Here is a 26,300-nt window from a genome sequence, read left to right on the forward strand (position 1 = left end):
ATATTAACATACTACCAAAAATACTCCAATAACTAATAAAGAATAGTCTTCTCATTTGACTGGAGCCAGGTGACATGCAGTCAAGCAGACCTGGTCTCTGCTCCCTACTTCACCAGCAGCTTGATTCGGTAACTTTAGCCACCAGCTGGAATCCTACATTAAGTTTCAGTCTGGTGAAAATGTTTGCAACTAAGTCATGAGAACAAGAATTTATATTGGAAACCAAAAAGAACACTCAAGGAAAATTCTCATCACTAAATAAAGAATGGGAACCGAGAGGAAATGCTGAGTATGAAGAAAAGAAAGAAGAATTTCTTCGCTTTATAGCAAAGAAGGGACTGTTGTGCTTCACTGCCAAGCACCCCATCACTTTAATACCCTCATGATATTAATAAAATAAAGGAATTAAATTTAAATGTTTACAGATTAAGGCAAATACCCAGAATTAGCATGGAACTTTTGCTGGTTAATAAGTAATGAAGAATGCACAATTCCTTTAAACAAAAGTACGAAACACACCATATATTGTTTATACCAAACACAGTTGGGGATGTGAGCCTTTTGCCTGGGAAAACCATCTTCAAAGTAGCAACTGTTTTCCCAGCTGTGAATGCTCTTTCCTGGGAAATTTATTCCTACCATTACAAAAATAATTTTCAAAGGAATGTGAAATTATTCAGCCTAATCTATGCATATCCGTATTTCAGACACTATTTTGTACCTTCTTAGTCATTCTGTTTACAAAAGGCCTAGTATTATCTATAAACATTACACGGTGTCACAATGAAACTTACCAGTTTTAAAAAATAAATAAATGTACAGTTAATTTAGTAATTTAAAGCAACTCTACAGATATTCTGATGAAAAAGTGTTAGCAGAAAACAAGCAATCCAGTCCCATAGGCAGCTGCCCTCAGAAGTTTTTTATTTCTTTTTCCTAATTTGAAAAATATTGCTGAGATACTAACAAAGGAGAAAAAACAAGTAAGATCCCACACATTAAGTCATAAGTGCCAAATGAATTTATAGCCTGCGTACATGATCTTTGTAATTTTCTCCCAACTATCAGGAGGCCATCTTGTGGAGAGCCAATCAGAAGCCAGTGGGTAGCAGCAAAATTGTCTTTTTGTGCAAATGGAAAAAAATACAAATACAACAAGGATAAATATCCAGTTGAAATGTAACCAAAGAAAAGAGAAGTAGATTCAACACCTCAATTACAAGCTGACCAAAACAAGCAGACTAGCAATATCCATACCGACATTTACCTTCACCATTTTCAGAAGTAGCCATCATTCTACATTTATTTTCAGGAACAGCTATCATTCCGCCTTTATCATCAAAAAAGAGATATTAGTTTACCGGAGGCATCCATTTCAATAAAATGCTGTTCTTAACTGTTGATGTATCTTTAAGTCAAAATGGGGTAGGGGACAAGGTTGTGTCATCTCTTCATAAGACAGGTAAAATTCAATTTGCATGTTAAAGATGCAAACCAAATGGTCAAAAAGCAGTACTAGACCGGGTTCTTACGAGGCCTAAACTAAATAAAGGGAACTTTTCAGTAATCTATTTTTATTTTTTCCGCATATAAGATGGTTTTCCACATATTTTTTAAGCAAAAATATTAACAAACAAGCATAACACTAAAGCATGCAACACCGATTACGACAGTAATGCAAAAACAAACAAATGCAGAAAAAGTTGATAGCAGAGTTGCAATGCAAGCCTTTTCTGAAAAGTTTCTGTATACAAGAGATACAGCAACATATTGGTAGTCTGACATCAGAACACCTTGTAACAATACAGTTGAAGTTGTAACTGGTAACATTTTTCAGCAAGGGAAAAGAAAAAAGTTATTTTGATGGTTATGAGATAAGCCTCCTATTAAAGAAAATAATAAATTAATGGACAAATAAAAGACTTATTATTAAGTTTGTCTGTAAATCATCTACAACTCATTTTTGACAACAGGCTTTGGTATGAGTTAGCAAGTTGTCAAAGAAATAAATACACTTCCAGATGATAGCTTTATGGTATCCGCTTGATAGGTTTTGCAGCATTGTCTAGTTTGCATTCATTAAACGTTTAAATTACTATCCCAGTTACCTGATCACAAGCAGCATTTTAGATACTATCAAAGCAGCATTCTTAGCCATTCCACCAGGCTTGTGCCAAAATGTTTATCTCCACAGCTTAAACAACATAATTTTATGAGGTTTTCCATTACTACAATCAAAACAATGATTTTATAAAGGATCATTTTCCATGGCTTGCTTTGCTGGAGTACTAGTTTAATAACTCTTCATTGGCTTTGCAATAACCCCCAAAAGGCTGAACAAAAGAATGCTTTCCCTACTAATTTTGCCATTTTCCATTTAGTAAACAGATCTTACTGTTTGGGCACCTGCACACTAGCCCTCTGATTAAAGAAACACTATGAGCTACTTGTTTATTTGCCATTGTTTGTACTATTTGTATGGAATCTCAAAAATTAAATTCCTTTCCCACTGATTTTGCATTTATCTGGGGAAAATGTTGATTCCTCCTCCTTCAACCATCTGCAATGCTGAAAATAATGACTAGGAGCTTACAAGAATACTCCTATTGATTGCATGATCATTACATAAAATATCATAGTGTCCCTTCAACCATGTATTACAGGACTTAGGCTTATTGATTTATATTCTTTGATTGATTTATTTATTATTGACTGTCTCTTGCTCATTTTTACTTAAGGTTACAGTGTCTGCTAACCTGAATTGGGAAGGAATGGCAAAAAAATATTGTATTCTATGGGTTATGAATTTTGTGTCTATCTTGTCCAACAGTTGTTCAGTCTGGAAAAAATTCTCACTGTTCAGGAAGAAGTCTGCAGCTCTGAAAACAACACTGGAGAAACAGGGTCTACCATGAAATTATAAGGTTAAGAGATCCTTTGATACAATAAGGTCATTCTCAGTAGAACTCAAATAGCCTTCATAAACAACAGTCACAACTTGTTCCCTACCTACATGTTGTATATGTCAGCACTGCTCTTTCTGTAAACTGTATGGCACTGGGGTAGCTAAAAATTTAAAGGTTGAAGAAATCCTTAAACAGAAGACAGACTTGGGTAACTGCAAACAAGCACTTCTAATGCTTCTGTTATTTCACAGTTTTTATTTTTTTTTTTTATGCAATACTGTAAATATTCTTTTCAGAGAACTGAAATAAAAATCAACTTGTTGAGATGAGGTCCATCCAAAAGATTTAATTTTAAAAAGCCACTATTTAACTTAGGACCACTAGTCTGAATCATGCATTTTAAATTTCTTTTCCTTATGCCTCTATTATGTGAGAATTCAAAGAATGCTCTACAAGTGTAACAAGTTTTAAAATATGAGTATGCTGTCAAACTACAAAATCATTAAAAACTAAATATATTCAGACATTTTAAAAATCAATGTTAAAAACATATGGGTTTATTGCCAAGAAGCTAATTACAATAATAATGTTATGAAAATATGTCAGAAAAATAAAACAGAAGGTTCAATAAAGATTAAAAACTTATATCATTCAGCTCCCCTACAGAAATGTCATTTAGAGTTGTGTGATTCTAAAATCATTCATGAAACCATTTATATTGGGCCTGAATTGCTCATTGCTATTTAATGTAAACAGAAGAAAGTGAGCAGATGAAAAATCAATAAAACATCAAGATTACTCTGAAAGGTCAAGTTGTTCCAATGAAACATGCTTTACTCTTAGGCTGCTGAGAATTTTTCAAACAATTTTCATGAAAGAATGATCAATGTAACACTAAATCCAGTCACTTAAGACACATTTTTACCTTGCCCTCCTGTAGCTCTACAACAAAATCAATTAGGGATTTACATTTTTCACTTTAGAAACTAAAAGTGCTCTACTAAAATAGAAAAAAAAAGTAAATCAAGTGTAAGTACAGTGACTTAATGAAGTCATGAAATCTCTCCTCCATCAAAAGCAATGCATTATATATATGAAATTCAGTGTTCTAGAGCTATCTTTTGGCTTATTTCCATCATATACAAGATTCTTCAGAAGAAACCGGGTCCTATTCATTCTTGCTTCAAGAATGCCAAAAAAAATAGTTTTGTTTAATTCAGTTACTGCATGAAAAGGCAATCATAGCTCATCAGGAGCCAGTAAGAACACTTCAGGCATTTCTGTAGATAAAAAATATTAGAATCTATCAAAGTTCCAGCTTATTTTAAAGTAACATAAGAAAAATCAAATTTAAAGAAAATAAGGTTCAAAAATAAATGCTCTCAGCAATTGTCCAAATCTTTTGTTCCAAATTTTTACTCAAACTAACTGAGCACATCACTGCAGCCTCAGCATTGCTTCTAGTCTTCCTGAACAAACCTTCACACAAAGCACTTTTATCTCATTTTCTACTACATTTTCCGTGCTGACAAGGTTTGATGACCAAAAGCATTTTAAAGTATAACTGCCATTGTGACTAAACTGAGTATTTTACATAAAGCTGGGAGTACACATGCTGAGTAATAATCATAAACTGGCAAACAGCTGACATAATCAATTTTACTTCAGAAATGGTTATTGACTAAGATCTGCCTAGCATTTTTCACTCTCAACAACCATTTCAAACAAAGAAAAAAAGTAGTCTACTAAGCTACATTTTTCTGCTATCAACAGTGACAGTTTATAAAGTTGATGCCAAAAAATGGCTTGTCATAGACCTTATACGGTATTCCATAAAAGGAGCAGTACATACATGTGTTTAAGCCACCCACTGACATCAACTCTTACAGTTCTAAGGACTGTTATGCCTAGAGATGTTACATGATAGTATTAAAGATTCTGCTTTCCATTAATTATTTCTCTTTTCTTCTACTCTTACAGTCTATGAGATCAACAAAAACTAACTTTTGTGTTCTTGTGAGCTTATAACAAGACATCAAACAGTCCTAAAAGTCCCTGCTTTCTTCTGTATGAAATGCTACATGCTGTCACAGCAATAAAATTTTAATTTTGACATTTCAATTTCACATTTTTTTTCTTAGAAAATGATTTTGCTAAAACTGAATTATATTCCTGTGTACCTACAGGCTATCATACACACCTTTCAAAGAAAAGAGTAGAAATATGCCCCTTATTGAGCTATAAATACCAGATTTTTTTTTCTGTTTTGATAGAGATGGAGATAGACTTTTTAGTTATATGGTCTCCACTGCACTGTACATCTCATGATAAATGAGAGTGAAAAGTAGCGTTCAAATCTATTTTATGTTAGGCCAGGAAAAATATGAGTGTTTTGTAGGACCGTATTATCTCAAGAATTCCCAAGGGAAAAAAGTCTTTGCTTCTCCACTTCTATACAGTACCAAACCACTTTATATTTCTTTGGTCCACCTTCTACATTAACCACTTAGAATAGCAGAACCAATATGCCCTGTTTATGTATCATTCCCACCAGAATAGACTTACAGGTCTTTTTTTTCCCCTCCCCCTTAAAAAGGTGTACTCGTAAGCTAGCAGAAACATTTCAGTGAAATAACTGAAGGACAGGGGATGGAAAGAAAGGAAATGAAGTTTTCACTTAAACAGTATCTCCATATTGTTAATTTCATTTCCATAAAATTAATTCATAAAGTGTTCCCATACTACAAAGAGACTGCTGACACCTTCTGGCCATTTGACATTCTTTCCAAAATCAACAGGCTTTTCGTGTAAAAATCTTTTGTATTTTCCAACCACTCAGGATCACATGAAGACTTAAGTTACGCTTATACTGCCATGTGACAATCGCTAAAAGCCACTTGGATCCCCTTTCACCCATGTACTCTCACCCATCCTTTGCTTTCACGAAAGTACTCAATACAGCACATACTCTGGCTGCTGCAACTGCATTCAAATCAGACATTCTTGAGATTTTTGGCTTAATTTATATTCTCCTTTTGTCTTTCACTCTAGGTACATCACATTCAAGGAATCATTGCAACTACATGATAGAATACATTCAGATTCAGTGCTGAACCTCTAAACTTGTCACAGTATAGGTAATAATATATCTACGTTTTATTGAATTGGAAGAACCTACCTCCAAATTTTGTTTCTTTTTCTTCATTTCAGTTTCAGATTCTAGCTGTGCCTCTAGGGCCACACGTCGCTTCATCTTTTTTCTTTTTTCTTTCTTCGCTTCTCTGTTTTCTGTATTCATTTTTGCCATTCTAAAATAGAACTATTATATAATTAGGAATTACTAAGAACCTCTTTTTGATCTTAAATGTCCTCATAGACAGGCAGACCCTATGCTATAACTACACAAGAACTATTTCTGACTACTTAACTTTGAAAATACTTGTTTGCATTGAATCGCAACCTGTTTTGGACAATTTTCAGCTTAAGAATAAATTAGAGTCAAGCTACTCTAAAACTAGAATGTCTCAAGGCCTAGCTTATTCTCCTGTCTCAGATCCCATCACAGAAAACACATCACCCTCATCACAGTAATGACCCATAAACAATGCTGTACTATCTGTAGGTTATCATGCATCCGACTTAACTGTTTGGTCAGTTGTGTAATCGTGATTGATTCTGACCGTATTAACAAGTCAGGTCCACCTCTTCTCAAAATACTTAAAACAAAACTTTAACATACCTGTCTGTGCACACACCCACAAGCAAAGAGTAAGTCTACTTTATTACTGAAGTTTTAAACAGTCAGTTCTGTTTATACTACAAGATTTTCTTTTTCATGAGAGTAATGTGAAAAAACTATGCCTAAAGAATTCTGTCTCACTAATTTTGTCTTTCATCTTACATAGACACGATGGGGAAGGTGAACAGGAAGAATTGCAAGAAATCCTTGTTTTGAAGTCAGCTAGGGACAGGTCTGGCTGTAAATGCATGCTAGGCTCTAGGTGAGTATTATTTCTCTGATAGATAAGACTCAAGGAGTTTTCAACAGCCCTTCAACACCAATGACTTTCTCTATAGCACCAGAAATGCAACAGTTAGTTCAGACTCAGAAATGTAATTTAAAATATAGCATGTAAGACGAAATAATCATCAAACGCTCCTTCCAGCCAAGCTAGCACCGTCCCTCTCGCACCGGTTTGCTACCGACGGCCGCGGCAGAGCCCGGCTGGCTTTCGGCCGCCGCGGAGAGGGGCCCGCAGCTGCGGCAGCGCAGCAGCAGCTCCGCGGAGCGGCCCCCGGAGGCACGCCGCGGCCCCCGGGAGAGCCCCCCGGGGCGGGCGAGCCCGCTCGGCGCCGCCTCCCGCCGCCCCACGGCCGTTGGGCCCCTAACGGTCGCGGCGGGGGCAGGGGCCGAGCGCCGCACCGCGCGGGGACGCCCCGCGGGGCTCTCCCCACGCCTCCCCTCACCCCTGCCCCGCGCGCACCTCTCAGACCCGCCTCCTCGGCGCATTCAACTGAAGCCGACGCTTGGCGCCGCAGCCCGCCCCCTCCTTCCCATTGGCTCGAGGGAGCCAGCGGCAGAGCCTGGTTGGCGCTCCCTATGCCAATCCCCGCAATGGCCAATAGGAAGCCGCACTTGACTGAGGCGCTCACCGAGAGTTGCGCGTGCTGAGGACAGGCTCAGCCGGCTTCTGGAGACGCGCCTGACGTCATCTCTGCGCGCCGAGACCCCCACGCGTGCGGAAGAAGTCCCCGCCCCCCAGGTAGGAGTGGGCGCCATAGAGCTTGCCCCGCCCCGCCGTTGCCTAGGTGATCCCGCCGCGCAGGCGATCTGCCCGGGCCCTGGCGGGATCATCCCGGGGCTGGCAGGGATCCGCCTGGCCCTGATGAGAATCATCCGGGGTCTGGCAAGGATCTGCTTGCGCTCTTATGGGAATCGCCTAGGTCTGACAGGGATTCACCCAGCCCTGGCAGGGATCATCCGGGGCCTGACTGGGATCCACCCATCAGCCTGTGGTGCGGCCTGTGCACATGCCTTCCTCTGGGGCCCTGCCAGCTGCCAACGCAGTGACTGCCAGCTCTCAGTAATGATGTTACTTGTTTTGGCCAGCAGATTGCGAAGGTCTTGTGCCTGAAACAGCAGTATCTGCTGTCTTGATGGGGTCTGAAGAGATGCACTGGCAGCAGACAGATGCTGTGGTTTGGGTGGATGAGAAACATCTCTTAGGATGAGGTTTCCAGGAAAATTATGTGTTTCCATATTTTCATTTTCTATAAATATTCACTATGCACACAAACATTTCCACAATCCTTCCCCTCGGCAATTTTAAGGGCAAGAATATTTACAGAAAACAAAGATGTAGATGAAGGGGCTTTTTGTGACAACCTAATACAGAATTTTCCAGGTTCTGTTTGCTCTGACTCCCCTAGCAGCTAGTTGTAGTGGCAGATATTGGTGGCAACAACTCCCAGTATCATTATCTATACCTGTAGAAAGAGGTAAACCTTCACACCTGTTCTTCCTTCTATCCAAACCAGCTATCACTTCTCCTGCTGTTCCTCTTTCCACCTCCTTCCTGCACCATACAGTATCAACCCTCTCACTCATTTCCATCACTGCCAGGCAAGGCAGAAGCTCTCAGCTGAGCTCTGTACCCTCAAATGACAGTCAGGAAGCACTGCTGCAAAATCCTTCCCCTACTGGAGGATGCACAGAAGCATGGAAGCAATATACTAGGGCTGAATAATGAGGGTAGAGCTCACAGGATAATAGTAGGAGGTGATATCTAAAATTAGGGTTGTAATTTAAGCTCCTGTTCCACTGTGAATAAGGAAAGCAGTCTTCTCTATATTTAGGCAGGAATGATTGTTTTATTATACATCCTATTGTGACATCCTGTGGTAAAACACAGTATTACAGATACTATCAAATTTAGACTATATGACTGCATAAAATGAGACTACATAAAATTAGCTGTAGCACCTTGTACCTCCTACGCTCACACGTCCATTTAGTCCAGCTACAGTCTTTACACAGCTAAAGAGAGCACTTCATCAGTGCAGGAATAACCACTCAGCTGCTGAGAACAGCTTTAGTCATCCTCCTCCCCTCTTTAGGCAGCATTTGTATTCTGATGATTAAGACTCTTGAAAGAAAAAAGCAACAGCAAACAGAAACCTTTCCACAATAGTAGACTTCAAGGTAACATAAAGCATATACATTAACAGCAGTTATGCCTGCATCTCACACACTATCAAATATTTTTCTTCCCTGGTGAAAGGGCTGTCGCTTAAAGAACATAGTATACTCTGCTATGCAAACTGCTGTTCCTCCCACCTCAGCAGAACTGGGTTGAGAAACTCATAGCTGCAGGTGATTCAAGGGATTGCAATTACCCTTCAGTTAGTTCAAAGCCAACACTCCAGCCTACCAGCCCCAGTGTGCACAGAAGAACAGTTCCAATGACACATGAAATTGAGGTCTTGACCCCCTGACATCATCAGCAAGTCTTGGCATTTTTCTCACAATTAGTTGGGTGAGAGGTCTACTTAGATCCCAGGTGGGGAATTAGCATTGTTCATTAACAGCACACTTCCATTTCATCAAGCCACAGCTTTCAGCCCCCAAGCTAAGCAGCTGCACACTCATGCAGTTTTAAAGAGCTGATGAAGATAACAGATATGCTACATCTATTATGTCTTCACTTGCATGAAGAAGCTTTTGGGAAAAACAGAATAACCTACATAGTGCTGTATTTCAGGCTCGTTCTCATCACTTGCAATAGAAAAGGGGTTAACTGCTACTTTTCCTAGCTTCCTTTTTTGCCCAAAGTGCAAACTCTCCCCCAAATCTAGATCTCTACTTAAGGGGCAATAAAGTATGAAGAATTATGCTTTGCATGCCTCTATGGAGCACTATCTTCTAGTGAATTGCTTAGGAAGGGCCTAAGAAAAACTAAGTATGGAATTATAAATCAAGTACTCCCAATGACATCCAGAAAACAGGCTTCAGCTTGATGCAAGCTGCTTGTTGGTTTATGTAAGCAGTTTGTCAAGTAGAGGCAGTGTTGTATGCCAGTTCATTTCCAGATGAATTGAGAATTGACAGTTAGCTTGTATTTCAGACTTTCATCTTACACTCTCAGTTCAGACTTAGTATGACCTGCCTATTTCATCCTACTTTTAGCAGTCTATTACAATCCTCCCCCAGTTTCCTCCACAAAATTAACTTAGTGGAGGAAAATTAGTTTTTATTCCAAACACAGGAACAAGTAAAGTTAGCTCAAAAAAAACCCAGCATTTATTGAGTGTTCAAAACATTAAGATACAAAAAAGTGACTCAACCCTTACTTCCATAGAAAAAGGTAAGAAGACTTTAGACAAAATTAGTTTAGAAGTAGACAGTTTTGATCCAGGTGTGTGAACAGCCTCTATCTGCATCTGAAAGAGGTAAGAATGCACTGTAAGAGTTAAACAACTGTTAGTCACAAGAACATGCACCTCTGCAGGGAAGGGCTATTTATTTTAAGTCAGATGCTTGCTATGCTTTCTCCACATTGATGAAATACCATTTTCCCCCACAGCTTGACCAGGCAGGAGACCATCCTATTGTTACAATAAAGAATTCAATGTCCTAATGCTTGTGTCTATATAACCATTTTAATTGATACATTACACAGTGAAGATAAACTTGTGATGCCAGGTCTCCCTCCACTGCATTCCTAACACTGATCAAAGGTCAAGTATCAGCTCTAGAGCAGATATATCTATAAGTGTAACAGTGGCACTTTAGAAGTCTTGTGTCAACATACTTAAGACACCTTTGGCTTTTCTCATCCAGCAGCTGATACCTGTTGTGCTGAAGACTCCCATTAGAGGGCATTCCAATTACTCCTGTTGATTTGAAGGCAATTTCAGAGGCTCTCATCAGAGCTGCAGATCTATGAAGAAATAGAGCCAGGCTCAGCACATCTTAAGTACACTGCCAGTAGTTTCAGTTTTTCCATCTAGTTCCATTATCTGCATTTGTCACACAAGTCTTACAACCCTGCACAGAACAAGGAACATATCTGCCACAAGATAAAAGTTTTTAGTAAAAAGTTTAGACTTTGCTTGGCAAAGTATTGATTATTGTTATGTTCTTGGTGTAGTGCTTCTGGGCAAAGCTTTAGGATTCTAATATTTAGACCCAGATCCCAAATGGTACTTTGAGTTGGACAGCACCTATTCTCAGCCATGAGGTACCCACCTTTTTTGTGAGAGTCAGGCTGTCAAGTTAGGTAAGTTTAGAAGAGCTTTGGAAAGGTTTTACAGAAAGGTTTCATCTTAGCTCACAGATTCTCCAAAACTAAGCCTAAAGTGCTTCAATCACTATTTCTTCTTGCTATGCTTTCTCAGCATTCTGATAAAGTACCATCCTGTAGTTGACAGGTATCCTTATTTGCCAGAGCTCCCCACCCACCACTAAGACTAGCCCTGAAATTTGAGCTGCAGCTAAACAGCCTTCAGCTTACCCAGCCTTGGAGATGGGGTGGCCACTCCCTTTACAATCATGATCCAGGGGATGCCGATGTTTTATACAAAAGTTCCCATTGCACTGCTCGCAGGTTACCTTCATCAATTCTTTTCTTTTGCAGCCAGGCTTCAAGCACTTGTTTGTGAAGATCTAAACAGAAGACATCAAGTTGGCAATGCCTGCTGGCTTTCTGCAACCAGCTTCACAATTAATGACCAAGCTGAGGTATGAATATGCTCAAGTGCCTTTAGAATTAAGAAAGAGCAAGCTCTACTTCACTCTTAAAAGTGGAATCTGCAGAAGCAGTGAAGGCCCTAACTCCACAAGCAACAGGCAGGCAATTCACATCCCAACAGAAAGCTTCCTTACCCTCTGTTTTTGCTGAGCTGGATTATATTTGCAGTTCTTATCCATGTGGGCTCCAACCACAACATCTGGTATTTCCCCTTTTTGTACTGGGATAGGTGCATTACAGAGAGGACACACTGGAACCTGCACATTCTGAGAACACACAACACCAGTTGAACCTCAACCCAATTCTTTTTCTAGCCATCACCCATGGGGGGGCAGGGGAGAGGAAGAATTTGTATTCACAAGCATTTTGCATTCCAGTTACTTACTAACTGTTCTTAACTCTTCTCAGCACATGCAGAGCTCACTACAACAGATGCACTTCTTAAAGGAAACTGCAAGTCTTAATTAAAAAAGTGCCTTTCCAAATAAGGTTGAAGACATTCAGTAACTTTAGATACTGTTTTAGTCTTCCTGAAATTAGGGTCTTTAAACACTTCAAAGCCCAAGTATGGGCCAGAGAGCAGTGTTTAGCCCCACTTATCCCATTATTTGTTTCTTCTGTAGTTTAGTATTTGCTGGCCTTCAACTTAAAGGACATAGGCTAGAAGTTTTAAATGTAAGCTGTCTTTTTCCAAAAAGTGCCTTAAATGAGGAAAACTAGAATCTAGCTGTAGTGAACTCAGCTGAATTTCAAATGGAGAAAATCCTTTCTATCAGAAATCATTAAATGATGACCTTTTGTTTCAATAAAAGTAGATAAGAGAACCACAAGGTAAGTTTCAAAGCAGCCTGTATATGATTTAACAATTCTATAGTATCAACTATTGGTAGACACATAGAAACTTACTTTTTTGTAGGCAGACCTACATTTGTGGTCATCATATCTGACATGTTCTTTACAGAAAGCTTCTCCACATGCATCACATTTCAAAGGAAGGAAGTCTGGGGGGAAATAAAGAGGAAAAATTGATTCTCATGGTACAAAGTAAAGAAGCCTACAACAGTACACAAAGAAAACTCCACAAATAAATTCAAAAGCAATTCATTTTTGTCTAGTCACAATTCAGTTATTGCCAAAGAAAGTATGCTCATTCCTCATGGATATTAAAGACAAAAACAGGCAAGAGAAGTTTTCCTTCTTCCTTTCCATCCATAGATGCAAGATACTAGGCTACTAACACAAGCCATAAGTATCCCAATAGTTCCTGGAATGCATAAACTTTTAGTGAGGCATTAATCAGAAGCTACAAGTCTAAGTCAAAATCCACAGCCCAAATCAAAATTCATATTTCTTGAAGACAGTTACTCTAAATAACATACTGGAGTAGCACTGTGGGCTCAGCAATTACTGCACTCAAAAGGAATTACAGAAAAAGCAATACCTGCTGCTAACCCGAGTACCTCTCACATGCCCTGGTTCATCAGAAAGACCCGGGAGGGCGGGTACCCCGGGAGGCAACCCGCAGCCAGACCCCCGAGCCCCCGGCCGCACCCACTTACCCCAGCGCCGGCAGGCGGGCTCCGAGCAGGGCCGGCCCAGGTCCGGCAGCTCCATGGCCGGCGACCGCGCTCGACACCAGCCCCGACAGACACCGCTGGCACCAGCCCGGCTCCACACACACCCCCTCCCGCACCGCGGCCGCCGCCGCTTTTATGAGCCCCCGGCGCTGACTCACCCTCCGGGCCACCTGCCTGCTGAGTCACGCTCCGCCACTGCCGATGACGTCACCCCCTGTTGAGCCCGCCAGGCGCGCGGCCAATCGGCGGCCGGGAGCCGTGCTGAGTCATGTGGGGAGGCGGGGCCGTGACGGTGCAGGGCTGGGGCGGGGGGGGGGGGCAGGGAATGGGGCTGGGGCTGGAGGGGGGAATGGGGAATGGGGTGTGGAAATGCGCGGGAGTGAGGAGGTGGATGGGGAAGGGAGCTGAGGAAGGGTGTGGGGAAGGGCAGGTGCCGGGGGTGCCCAGCAGGAAAGCGGGAGTGATGGAGACGGAGGCCTCTCCTGCTTCCCCCGGGGATAACTTCCCCGTTAAGCAGCCGCGGCTGTTAGTAGCTAGTTGTACTGGGGGGTGAGCCCCAGTGAGCCCCCCCCCCCCGCCCCGCCGCCGTGGGAGACAGCCACCTCGGAGAAGGCCGTGGGGGAGAGCGCCCCGAAAAGGCTGCGTGGGACGTGTTTGCTCCAGCGGACGCTGGAGTGTCTCAGCCCTTTGGCTTTTGCAATTCCATTCCCAGATAATCATTTCTCATCACGGCTTAGACTGTTGCACCGTCCCTCTAGATTGTAATGCTTAATCCATGCTGCTTCAAAACTTTAAAGGAAATCCATTAGCTCAGCTGGTTGGGGGTGGGGGTCTGTCACAGCAAACTGAGATTCTGGCCCAGCTGCAGGATTTCAGTGTGTGCTAAATGATTTGAGCAGACGAGCATCAGCTGCAACTGTGGTTTTGCACAAGTCAATTAAATTAAAAGTTTCTCGATTAAGCTCTGTTTTTAAACGCTTACCGCACTTTCCTGGAAGCTGATCCAAGTTACAACAGGCATCCAAAAATCAAGGTGTAATTTAGAAATGTTGATCTTTTTGACACCCTTTGAATGGATATAATAATATTTGCCTTGTGCAAAGGAGGTGAGGACTATTTGTTTAATGACATTTGTTATTAGATTGAGAAATGACAAAACATCCCTCTGCCTCGGCTCTCGCTGCACATACCCACTTCCTTGTGTGGTACATGGCTTGGGTGAGCAGTAGAGCTGTGAGACAGAAGTGGAGCTTCGTGAAGGCACGTGGTGGCCTGGACGAAAAGGACAATTTGTGCTATCAATGTCCGGGAATGACACGTGCCAGTCATCCATCTCCCACGTCAACCCAACATGTAGTGGTTGCATGCCCTATGCTGCAGCCCAAGACTGAAAGCGCAGCCTTGCTGTATTAAAGTATACTCTTATCAGCCAGACCATCTTCCCAGGCCTTCCTGTACATACTAATTTTCCCACCTGGACCCATAAAACTATTGAAAATCCTCATGTAAAGTCTTTCTTTCAAAGGACAATTGTGATGACAGAAAATTGCAGTTTGACACGTTTTCTTAGTTTGTGTAGGATAAACTCTGTTTTCATCTTTTCTCTGTGGCGCTTGCAGCATAGGGTCTCCTTGGACGGCAGTGCACCCTATGTGCACCTACAACCTGCCTCGGGGACACCTGCCAGGCCTGGCATGGCCCCATGAGCAGGCACCACCTCAGGGCTGGGAGCAGTGCAAAACGCAGTGCTGTGCCCAGGGGGCTAAGTCCTGCCCTGCTGCTGGGCATGTCTGTAGCAGCACTGGAGGCCTAGGAGACCCAAATAAGAAGAGACCTTCTGGGTCATTAAATGCAAGCCTCTGTTAGACAAATAACCACAACATATAATCCCCTTCATAAACAAACCAAGCCTTATGTTAAAAGCAGTTTGCTCCAACCAAATGGCTGTCCCACAGCCTTGTTCCTCTCATGACTAGAAGATATCCTCAAATTTCCAGCTTAAAAGTACCCCTGGCCATCTGTTCCCAAAAAGCATTGTCCTTGACTTTGAATAGCTTCTTCTCTCCTCACTGTGTTTGGATAACTAGTAATTGAAAGGACCTGGCTGGCACTGGTTTGCATTTGTAAGCTAGAGAGAGCTGTTGTTGCCTGGCTGTGTCCTGGAAGAGTTCTGCAGTGGCAGATGTTTCCATCAGATGTCGCGCACTGCCATTCTGCTGATCCGGTCTGATGTGGCAGCCATGGGCAGTCATGATCATGTAGGAAGTGGAGGTTTTCTGGGTAACCTGAGCTGATCGCAAGTGGCTCTGTGAATCTTGAGACTGACCCCTGCAGTAATGTGTCACATCGCCAGGGAACCAGCGTGCAGAGCAGTGTGGGGCACTGTGATCTGGGCTGCGGGGGAGGCAGCAGCTGTCTGTAGTATGAGCCCAACAGAGCTTGTAAGAGCCAACACGGACAGCATGAGATGTTTCCTTACTGCATGCTCAGAAGCCACATGGCAACTATAGTCTTGTCATTTACTGTTGGGCTGTTTCTTGCTGGGACAGGGAGCTTACATTCGTTCCCTGCTAGGACAGGGAGTGGGCTATGTGGGTGGTGGGTCATGGCTTCCCTGCTCCCTACCAGCAGGACCTGTCTCTTGGGTTGAGTTTGGTGCAAACACTGATAGCCCTCAAGTCCTGAGGGAGCTTTAGCAGTTGCTGCTGCTTTTAGCGCACAGACCTGTCCGGTACTTGACAACGCAATTGTACAACGTCTCCCATCAGTTTCATTTGGCTAATGGCACATGATTAAAAGGATTTCCCCTGACTGAGAGAAGCCAGCTACCTAGTGTCCACTGTGGGTGGACAGTCAGAGCATTGCATTCTCACCCGTTTTGCTTGTTCTTCTGACCTGGTTGGTTAGGTCAGTTGGGAGGTGGGGAGTATTACAAAGAAATAGAAAATAGCAAAAAAAAAAAAAAAAAATCCAAATATAAACAATACTAGGAAGCCAAGTCAGGCAAAACCTTAGCTCCATTATACATTTATACATTAGCTACATGATACTATTTATACAATACTCAAGAACTTGGGAAAGTGCAAAGAAAATCACATGCCCTACTGAGCTTGCAGTCCGATTTGTCTCATACAGAGCACCTACCCAGGACCAAGAGGACTGGACCCCCAGTAATCTCCCATAACAGGCTTGCCGAAAAGTGAAGGAGTGAACGATGCAGGGAGGAAGATGTTAGCATCTTTGCTGGCTAGTTGGCTTCTGTTGCTCTGCAGGCTGGAGGGCTGCTGGGAAAGGGATTGCGCTGTGGTAGGGAAAGGAGGAGTTAGTGTACAGATGACAATGGAAATGGTTATGCACAGATTAGCTACTCTTAAGGAAGACTGTAAATCCCAAGTCTAGAAACCCATATAGTACAGGCAGCCGTCTTAATAGAAACGAGGATTAGAAATTAGCCGAGGTCTTTAGCGATATTTTTAGAAGTTTGCTCCTGACAGGTTAGGCGGCTGAGAACCGGAGGAAAGTGCTGAACCCCCTATTACTCAGGAAAGGATCACACAGTGCAGCATGTGATTAGAGTCTGGCTGGCTTAGTGACAAGGGGGATAGGTGGGTTAGAACTGATTCAGGAGGAATTAGCAAGGGAAATTGCTTGAGAAGCAGAATTTGATTAGGGGCAGCCAACATGGATTTATGAAAGGAAAGCTATATGTAACTAACTTGCTGGAGTCTGGGGGCAATATCATTCCATGGCAGCACATGGCCACGTCTAGATTTTATATAATGACTGCAAAGAGAAAGCCTGGGCTTTGCCATCGCAGCGGGTCTGTTGAGTAGGATGGATGGGATGACTCCGTGCCCTTGCATCATGGCTCTGCATGGTGCCTCTTCCCCCTTCCTCCTTTTTACGCCTTCTTTTCTAGGTTGCTTGGGTTTACTTGGGGTTTTTATTGTTTCTTCCTTGTCCTATGGCTCTGCTCTGCCTTTGTCCTTCTCTTCTCCTACAGAGCCTGGGATGGCCTCTTGGTGGCTCTGTGTGAGGTTAAATGCCACCATCCACCCTACCTCACCAGAGTGGTCTGCTGTGATGGGTCCCCTGATGCCTCTCACATTGCATCCTAAAGGGGGAGTAAAACAGCTCTGAAAAAGGTTGCATTCTTTCTCAGCTTTGTGGATGACTGCTCCTTCAAATGGGACCCCCAAGACTTGCTATTTTGGAGAAGGCTAGAAACAGTCTGCAAGAAACAGAAAATCCTCTGACACCAGCAGACTCACACACCACTATCCTCCACCATCACCAGCCCAGCAGAGGTCAAATACGGTGAAGCAATAGCTGAGGAATACTCAGCCCAGCTGAATGGACTACCAGGCTGGCAGGAAGGGAAAATGCTCAAAGGCCTTCCCTGTCCCCTCTATTGAGGCAGCTGTCTGGAGATCTGCAGGGAAGATGAAGAAAGTCCTTGCTTCTTTTGAAAGCCATGGTGGACATGATGGGAAAAAAAATGCTGTGGGGATATTTCCTAACCAACTTTCTTTTACACTGAGTTTGCAGCAATTTTTCTCTCGCCAGCCATCACTACCACAAGGGTCACACTCCAAGGAGTCAGGTGGCACCTGGAGATGTGGGGCAGTTGTCGGCTCTGGCTCATCTCTCCAGGAAAGGTTTATCTCCTTCCCACCAAAGTCCATTATGGCTGGCAGGACAGTGCTCCCCTCAGCAGGAGGCTAGAGATGCCCATGCCTGAGACAAGCCTACTCCATCTACCTTCTCTTCACTTCATGCGTCATGAGCTCCTCCAAGTACCATTTGGCAGACACAAGCAGGTTCTCTGTCCGTGGGGACCTTTAGGAAGAGGGCAGTGGCCTCCTCATCATCTGCGGGTGCTCACAGCCACTGGCCGGGGAGCAACTGAGCTCTGCCGTGCGGCAGTGGAGCCACCACTGCAGCATTAGCATACAGTAACAGCAGCTCACATCTACCTCTTTCAGGTCTCTGAACTCCAGTCCCATTGTCCCTCTTTTCAGCTCATAATTTTATACTAGCCTTTTTAAACTGAGTTTTATTTTTATTGCAATGACCCTGTGGTGCTGCCAGATCCCTCTGTGGAGGAGATGTGACATCTCCATTACATAGCTTGGATAAGTGTCTTAAAACAGACCACACACAAAGGAACCTAATGGTACCTATTTTTATTAGGTTTATTACAGAAGGGGAAGTAAAGCAGTCCAATCTCCCCACAGGATACTCCGTTAACAGCAGCAGACGGAGCGGAGAGATCTGTAGAGGCGGATCAGTTTTCCAAGAATATTAGCTACTGCTGCTCTAAAATTAGAGTCTAGGGAGAGCAGCCAGGTTGACATAATTGAAAGGATTGTCTTATGGGATGACATAGTTAAACGAGCCCATGATCAGCTTTAGAGTGACAGCTCAGCGACTTCTTCTAATCCCCAAGGGAGCACTGAGTTACGAGGCTGTGATTTAACTAGTCCTAGATCTTATCTTGTGATGATGTTGGTATTGTTAGAACCTATTTCTAAAGAGATGCATCCAAAATCACTGTGCATGACTGTTTTTGCAGACACAGTTCTCCTGCACTTTCACCTTACAAAGTCCATGGTTGACAGACACCCTCCTCTGCTTCCATTCTTACACAGCCAATCCTATCACCATAGGCTGGGCTACAGGGGCAGACCCAGAAACAGCATTAAGAACCTCATTTCAGGGTGAAGCTGAAAAATGTCCTTGAGCTGCACATTTTATTCAACATAATTTAATATAAAACACAAACTAACAAAGTTAGAGGTGAAATATAATAGCAGAGACCCCATAAAAAGTAACCTAATCTGTAAGATAGACAATACTTTAGCCTGGAGAAATACCAAATAAAAGAGAAATATGAGCCAAGCAGTTCTCAATTCATAAGTAACTTTAAAGAGAAATAATGAAGATGAGTTCTTCGACTTTTAATGCCCTAAGATTCTTTCCAGTAAGAAGGGCCTTTTTAGTGTTTTCTTCATACACACTCACAAGGTAGCTATCTCCAGTAAAGCAGGCAGAATCATTTCCAGGCAAGCAAATACTCATGAGTATATGCAAACAACAGGTGGAGGACTTCAAGCCAACATGGTTTGGAGAGGGTCACCCTACAATTAGGAAGGGAGCAGAATACATCACGGATGGAGCTCTTCTGGACCTGCACATTGATACAGCCTCTCTGTTGCCTTTGGAGGCAACCCTCTGTTGTTTTCATTCAGGTGCAGAACAGTGGCCTGGCTTGGGGTGCCCACTGCCTTCATAGCAGCATTAGCCTGGACCTGCAAGTGCCCTGGGAAAGGCAGCCTGAACCTGGGATGCCCAAGTGATGTGTTTTGATATTTTAGATATTTTGAGCAGCACCTTGTTTGCATGATTACTGCCTCTGCTAGAAGCTGTCTCCTGTTGCCAGGCTGGGTCTAAATGTGAAGGGGGTGAGGAGGACAGCAGGGGATGAGGACGTGAGCAAGAGCACAGCAGCAGACAGCCAGGTTCCTGGCTGATGCAAGCTGGTCTAGCTCTGCTCCTTGAGCTGCTCTGGGTTTGCTTCAGCCAAGGACAGGCAGTTTTTGTCAGTGCCTATTTTAACTTCAAAGGCTGGGATTTTCCAAGCAGCCTAATGCATTTAGGCACCTAAATCCCATTGAGTTTCAAGTGTATATCAGACCTTAGGCTCCTCTGCAAATCCCTGCTAAATGCCTCATCTTCGTGGAAAAGCGTTAACTATTACACTGACTGATTTGCACTGATATCATTATACCAGCACGAGCTGTCTTATTCTAGAATAGACTGTCCTCTTTAAAACCCCTTCCTAAATGGCATACTAAACTACAAAAGGCTTCTTCTACTGGCTAATTTGCAGTGATACATACCTGTACAAGTATGTTAAATTCCTTCCTCAGGTTATACTGAAAAAGGTTTGGTTTGTAGGCTGAAACTTCTTCAATTAAAGAGAATAAGCACTCCTAATCCCCAGCTCTTAGCACTCCAGAGGAAATCTCAGGCCTACCAGAAAGAGCAGATTGGGTGTTTTAGAGCTAAAGCCCACCATACCTCCCACTGCCTGTCTGATACCTGTTATGCACCAAACCGCTTTCAGAGCATCTGGGCGGAGAGAGAAAAAAAGAGACTTTTCCTGCTTCAATATCACTATGTACCTGAAACAAAAATCAGCAGAATCAAGCCATTTGTTTTGCTGTTTTTGAATTTAAAAAGTATGTGGCCAAAAGGAAGGAGCACAGACTGCAGCTGAGCTGGCCCCAACGTGAGAGGCAGCAGGCCAGGTGGCTCTGGAAAGTCGCGGTCTCAAAGGACGGGAAACACTGCAATAGCCATTGTAATAGGAGTGGAAAAATAAATCCCTTATCAGGTGATTTCTGGTCACAGATCAAACACTAACATAACATCATCTGCAGGTACTTAGCAGAAACCAGATTAGAAATCTCAGTTACAGACTTCTCCAGGATAGCGAGTGTCTTGTTATTATGTTTGTGCTGCACACAGCACAACAGGACCTAGGCCACGACCAATCAGCCCTAGATTTCCTAGGCACTACCATGATACCAATCAGTAATGAAAGTTAGATCCCAAATCCTGTTTATTCATTGTGCTCCTGGTGTTGAATTAAAGCATTTCACTGAAAACTGAAACTCTCCAGGTACTTCGACCAATGCTGTATTTTTTCCTGTAGATACACGGAGCTATCCTTCTTCCTTATCTTCTAACACTGAAAAACAAACCTGAACCCTCCTAAGTGACATTTGGTTTATGTTATAACCACAGAATTAGAAGAAATCCACTTCTAGTATAAGTGACTGGGTCTCCTGGCAGAACAGCAGAGGCCAGGGGAGTCCTAGCAGTGCTAAGGAGCCAGATGGAGAAAGATTGATCCCGTGGGAGGACAGTGGAGTGGGGAAGGAGAACTGTTAATGTTTGGGCCGCACCATGAGCAGACAGCTCTAAAGAAATCATCTCTAAAAGAGATTGCTCTGAGCCAGACGGCATGGATCTGGGTCATACTCTCCTCTGCAGCTTGAACCGCATTGTAGAACTACAGCTTCAGCTATCTCTGTTGTTTTCTAGGCAGCAGTTCCTTGCTTGTCATTCCCAACCACCTGTTTTCTGCTCAGCTTTGTCAGCTCGCAGACTGGCCATGTCCTGCAGGGCACCATACAGCCTGGAGGCGGCTGGGAGGTGCAGGTGTACCTGCAGTGTGGTGGTCCCCTTGGAGAGGTGCCCCCCAACAAGGACACAGTGTGTGACATTCAGAACTGCTTGCCACGAGGTGGCACTGCTAACCTGCTCCACAAGGTCAATCTCCTGTGTCCAAGGCTGTGTAAATACTGTAGGGCTTGAGCCTCCAAAGGAGCTTCAAGACACGGGGTGAGGTAGGTAACCCAAAGAGAGACCCAGGCCAGCCACCATGTGCTGGTGACTGCCCCAAACCAGCTGCAAGGAACACTGGGAATGGGGTGCCTGACACCACATCCCTCTTGGGGTCATGCTGAGCTCCACAGAAGTTCCTCCACCACACTGCAGGCACATATGGCACTAAAATCTCCCCTCCAACCTTTCTCTGGAATAACTGGACAGCTCTATACCCTCTTCTACCCCCTCTAAGTCTTGGCCAGGGGAGGAGGCTGAGTGGTTGCCCCATGTTACAGAGCATCCTCCCACCTGGACCGCTTGTCTGTGAAAGCTCCCCTGTTACTCCTGCCAAAATTTTGCTGCCCTATGCTGAGAGTGCAAGGTTTGCAGAGCTGATGTCCTGTTTTCTTGTGGTCACAGCACCTCTCGGGATGCTCTTCTCAGGCTTCTATCCCAGCTGTCAGGATTGTTCCTTGGCACTGGGTGATGGTTTAGTGTCATGGCTGGGTATTTTGTGTGCTGACCCTGCTAGCTCATTTCCTGCATTCAGACCCTCTGGGGACCTGCACACAGGGGCACTTGTTTCTCCCATGAAGCCTGACTGTGTCAACATACTCCTGCTTGGACAAGTGCATGTATGTGTGTTGTGGTGGCAGTGGAAGAGAGGTTGTAGTGATCACTCAAAGAATTATCACTTGATTGCACAAAAGTCAACAGAGATGCCCTGAAGGCTTTCAAAATCAGGGAAAATGAGATTCCCAAATATCTATAAAACCTGGCTGGACACTCCCCAGCGTTTGCCTGCAAAGCACTTGGTCTGCACTCTGTAGATGACACCTCACAGTCTTGAGATGGACTGCCAGAAGAGGTGGGGGGCTGCCAAATATCAAGACCAGGCACTCTCCTAGGGCAGAGGTGCTTTGAGCAGAGGAGACTGTGGAATTTCAAAGACTGAAAATTTGGGCCAGCATTTGCCAGAATTCAGTTTAACCCGAGAAGCACCCAACTATATGGACAAACTCCTATGCTGAAGGATGGATGTCCAATGAAGAACGGTTGCACACTGAACCGCATGAAACTGTTCAGTGAACCACCTTGTTCCTGTGAGCAGACTGATTTGACCAAGTACCTCCTCCATCCAGTTTGTGTGTGAGCAGTGCATCCCTACCTGATGCCAGCTGTAGATGCAGTCCCGGTCTGAGCATGAACTTGCAGAGCCACAAGGCTACACCACGCTGAATGAGCCAGCAGTACCACCCAAATCCTTTTGAATGCCTAGGCAAAACTGGATTTGTCAGAAGCTGTTACTGAGGGCTCCTGGATGTCATGTGCTGGGTAAGACTATGCTAGCCATGTGCACAGAGTCTACAAGCCCTCCCTATCACAGGGAAAAAAACACATTTCCTAAGTTTGTTGGCTGGTTTACCCCAATTTGTCACTTTGCAGAAGTGCCCATACCCTTGGGAAATGGCAGGTGAGGAGGAAGGGGGCAATCTGTACTAGAATCAGATTGACTTTGCAATACTGTAAATTCTCACCTCAACTTTCTTGAGCCTCATCCGTTCCTGAGGCTGAGGACTGCCAGCACAGAGTATCCTGAGCATGAGCTCAGCTGGAACCTGTACAACTGCTATAAGGCTTTCCACCAACCCTTCCACCTCTGAACACTCAGAGCAGCCAATTTGTACTTGGGATAGGAGCTGGATTCGTCTCATTCTCACCCACCGAGCTAACAAATGTGGAGTTTCCCTGTGGAGCTGGGAACCATCTTGTGGGGGGGACAGAGATAACACCCAACTATAATCACCATCTTGGGGGGGGGGGACAGAGATAACACCCAACTATAATGAGCAGTGACAAACATGAGAGAGGAGCAGTAAGTGCATGAAGGAAGAGGTTTGGTCAAAATATATCTATACAAAGTGTTTGTCCTGCAATCCAACATTTGCAGTTCAGACCCTGCAACAGCAGCACTAACAACAAATCCGTACCACACCAACGAAAGGGACCTCATGGACTGCCAAGCTTGGACCCTGCAAGTGCAGGGAACAAACGTGATGAGTGACAGTCCCTCACCCAGAGATCTTACCCAACATCCAATCTGTGTCTTGGTTAGGCTCCTGAGCTCCCACAACCTAACCAGGTCACTGAGCCCTCAAGCAAAGTCCTGCAGCTGAACATCCTGCTCTGCGTAGGTGGGCCCAGAACCCGCATGTCCTCACCACATTGCCCTGAGTTGTACTGACCTAATGTTGACCACAGCATGATCCTGTTGAAGCCAGTGGGGCCGACTACTTGATGTTCCATGAAAAAATAAGGTGACTGCTGCACCTAAGCCTCACCTGGTAAAGGAAATAGGAGTAGGAGCAGTAGGAAGCAGAAGAATTCCCTAACAAAGGAGAGCGACTGTACATGTTTAGGACACAGCCTGCTGCAAGTCGTTCCTTCTGCTCTTGCGTTAGAGCATTAAGCAACTGGCCAAAAAACATGAACTTTTTTCTGAAGTGGAAATGAGGGGAACTGCTAAAGCAAGCTCTCCTGAATCAGTTCGCCATCCCTAGCAGTGCATTCAACACTGTAACAGACCGGTAATACCCACGTTCTGCCTGACAATGCTGTGCACCTGAACAATACATCTGCCAAATCAATTTATTCAAACAAGTTCCTTTGGAAGTAAGCAAAGCAAATCCAGGTGGTGATTATAGTATTCAGACTCTGCCCTAGACTCAGGAAACAAAGGGGCAAGATATGAGAGAATCAGTATGTTCTGCTGGCAGTCCCACAGCTGCAGAATCCTAAGAGCTTTTGATCACACAGTTCCTGGTATTCAGAAGAAAAAAACTTGTGTTATTGGGTAAGGAGTCAGAACAGCACTGAAACTGCTGTGTTGTAGCATTTAGCACTTTGGAATATCTATGGTACATTTTTTTTAAGCACATCAGTATTTGTGCTCCATGACCCATTATAGTGACATTTAATTGAAGAATAAGTATATTCAACAGCTGCCTGGACTGACATATTGCAGGCCCCACGGTTGCACACTCTGTAAGCAAGAGTACTGCAGATAGATGGGGTGAAGGTTGCCTACAGGCCTCTTTAATAACCAGTTCAAAGCTTGCTTAGTTGTCTCCAGCCACGTGCTGAGTCTTACCAGATCATGCACCTGATTTCCCAGACACACTGGCGTGGATAGCTCTGCAGCCCAGCACCAGGAACAGCCTCCCAGGCTGCTGGAAGGAGAGAAAGACCTTCTGAGAACTCCCATGTTGGCTCTGGACGTGCAGGAAGGAGGCTTTCTCAGGCCTTGCTGAAGCACAGCTATGTATAATCTCCTCTTGCTAGAGCCTGCAGACCCTGCAACGATGGCTCCTCTCTGCTCCATGCTCCCCAGTCCCACTATGGTCACGGGGACCCCCAGCACATGCAGCAGCTCCCCAGCTTTCTGGGAGCCCCAGGGCAGGACTAGATCCTCTTATGGCAGAGGAGTTGCACCAGGGGTGAACTTGGCCCCAGATGTAGAATTAGGTTAAGCCAAAAGGTGGCAGCACCTTATTCAGTATCGATTTTGCATGAATATTTCTCCTATTAGCCATTTTTCTTTCTAATCATAGAATGTAAGTTTGTAAATTACAGAGGTGGAGAGTAAATGTATTGCAACCTCTGGCAAATTGATATTTTAGCAACAACGGTAAACTTTTTCTGATGGCAGATAATTGAAGGGAGCAAACGTCAGATAAAATTCATAAAGCTCTGGACCTACTGGAATAAGACAAATGATATTTAATGTTCAGAGCTGTAAAGTAATTACCCTGGGCTCCAGTATAATAAATACATACACAACAAATGGAGTTTGGCTGACCAGCTGCCTGAGACATGGTGCTGCACGGGGCCCGGCAGGGACGCAGCCGGCCTCTCTCTGCTCCTCGCAGCAGTTGGGGGGATGCAGTGGGGCAGCCCACTTGGCGTCGGGGTGCCATGGGCGGATGTCAGTCCCAGAAGAGCCCTTCCTTAAAGCGAGGAGATACCCATACGATGCTCCCACCTGCTTCTTCTGCACTAGAGCCTGGCAAATCCATGTCCCCACTTTGGGAGCTAGGGCAGCAGCTGCTCCCCCTCCGTTGCTCCCAGGGCACCCAGTAGAGAGCAGGGCCACCCCGCTCCCTGGGGCAGTCGCCCTCTTCCCCAGGCAGACGGGGTCCCAGGAGAGCACGCTGCGGCCGCAATGCTGGCGAGGTGGGAGCGAGTAGAGCTCACCTCCTGCTTCTCCAGTGCATCCTGCAGCTTCCCCAGCTGTCCCTATGCCCCAGTGCTCCTGATCCCACCCTGTCCCTCTCCTCAGGGCTGAAATTATACAAAGTCCCCAATGCAAAGCCCAAAAGCAGAAGATACTAACTCCACCCAGCTGCAACTCCCCTTCAGCCAGCTGGGAAAGACCGGGAAACGCTTCTCTAACACTGAGGGACCACCTTGGCTCCCTTTTTATAGCCCTGCCTTCATCAGCCCTGTGATAGGCAGGATACCAGTAACCTTTCACCTTCCAAACCATCTTCATTACATCTTACAGAGCTTCCAGGCACGTCTGCCCCTGGCTGAACGAATGGGGCTGGCACTGATTTGTGGGGCAGCAGATCAGTGCAGACTTTCCTGGTCACATATGTGCAGCACCAAAA

At 44.3% G+C, this 26,300-nt stretch overlaps 2 protein-coding genes across 8 annotated transcripts in view; both read right to left on the minus strand.

Annotated features, from left to right (window-relative positions):
• Positions 1-7,580, minus strand: part of C15H7orf50 (chromosome 15 C7orf50 homolog) — a 128,433-nt gene extending 120,853 nt beyond the window's left edge. The window contains exons 1-2 of one of the 3 annotated variants that reach the window (XM_062588406.1): positions 7,560-7,580; positions 6,085-6,214 (exon numbers count right to left, since the gene is read on the minus strand). In XM_062588406.1, the coding sequence (XP_062444390.1) occupies positions 6,085-6,213 (129 nt within the window). In that variant the 5' untranslated portion in view covers position 6,214; positions 7,560-7,580. Of the gene's footprint in view, positions 1-6,084; positions 6,226-7,390; positions 7,439-7,559 lie in introns of those variants that run through there. The other 2 variants (XM_062588405.1, XM_062588404.1) reach the window with 2 other exon arrangements.
• A 2,603-nt stretch (positions 7,581-10,183) lies between these two features.
• Positions 10,184-13,381, minus strand: ZFAND2A (zinc finger AN1-type containing 2A). 5 transcript variants are annotated; one of them, XM_062588558.1, is made up of 6 exons: positions 13,216-13,381; positions 12,563-12,657; positions 11,791-11,922; positions 11,420-11,571; positions 10,757-10,846; positions 10,184-10,346 (listed from the first exon to the last, which is right to left on the minus strand). In XM_062588558.1, exons 1-6 carry the CDS (start codon positions 13,268-13,270, stop codon positions 10,337-10,339), a joined length of 534 nt encoding a protein of 177 aa, XP_062444542.1. In that variant the 5' UTR covers positions 13,271-13,381; the 3' UTR covers positions 10,184-10,336. The 5 variants fall into 5 exon arrangements, with proteins under 5 accessions (XP_062444542.1, XP_062444541.1, XP_062444540.1 ...); XM_062588557.1 differs by having other exon boundaries at positions 10,718-10,846; XM_062588556.1 differs by lacking the exon at positions 10,184-10,346 and having other exon boundaries at positions 10,353-10,846.
• Positions 13,382-26,300: the final 12,919 nt, after the last annotated feature.

The sequence above is a fragment of the Rhea pennata genome, chromosome 15, assembly GCF_028389875.1.
Source record: "Rhea pennata isolate bPtePen1 chromosome 15, bPtePen1.pri, whole genome shotgun sequence".
Lineage (NCBI taxonomy): Eukaryota > Metazoa > Chordata > Aves > Rheiformes > Rheidae > Rhea > Rhea pennata.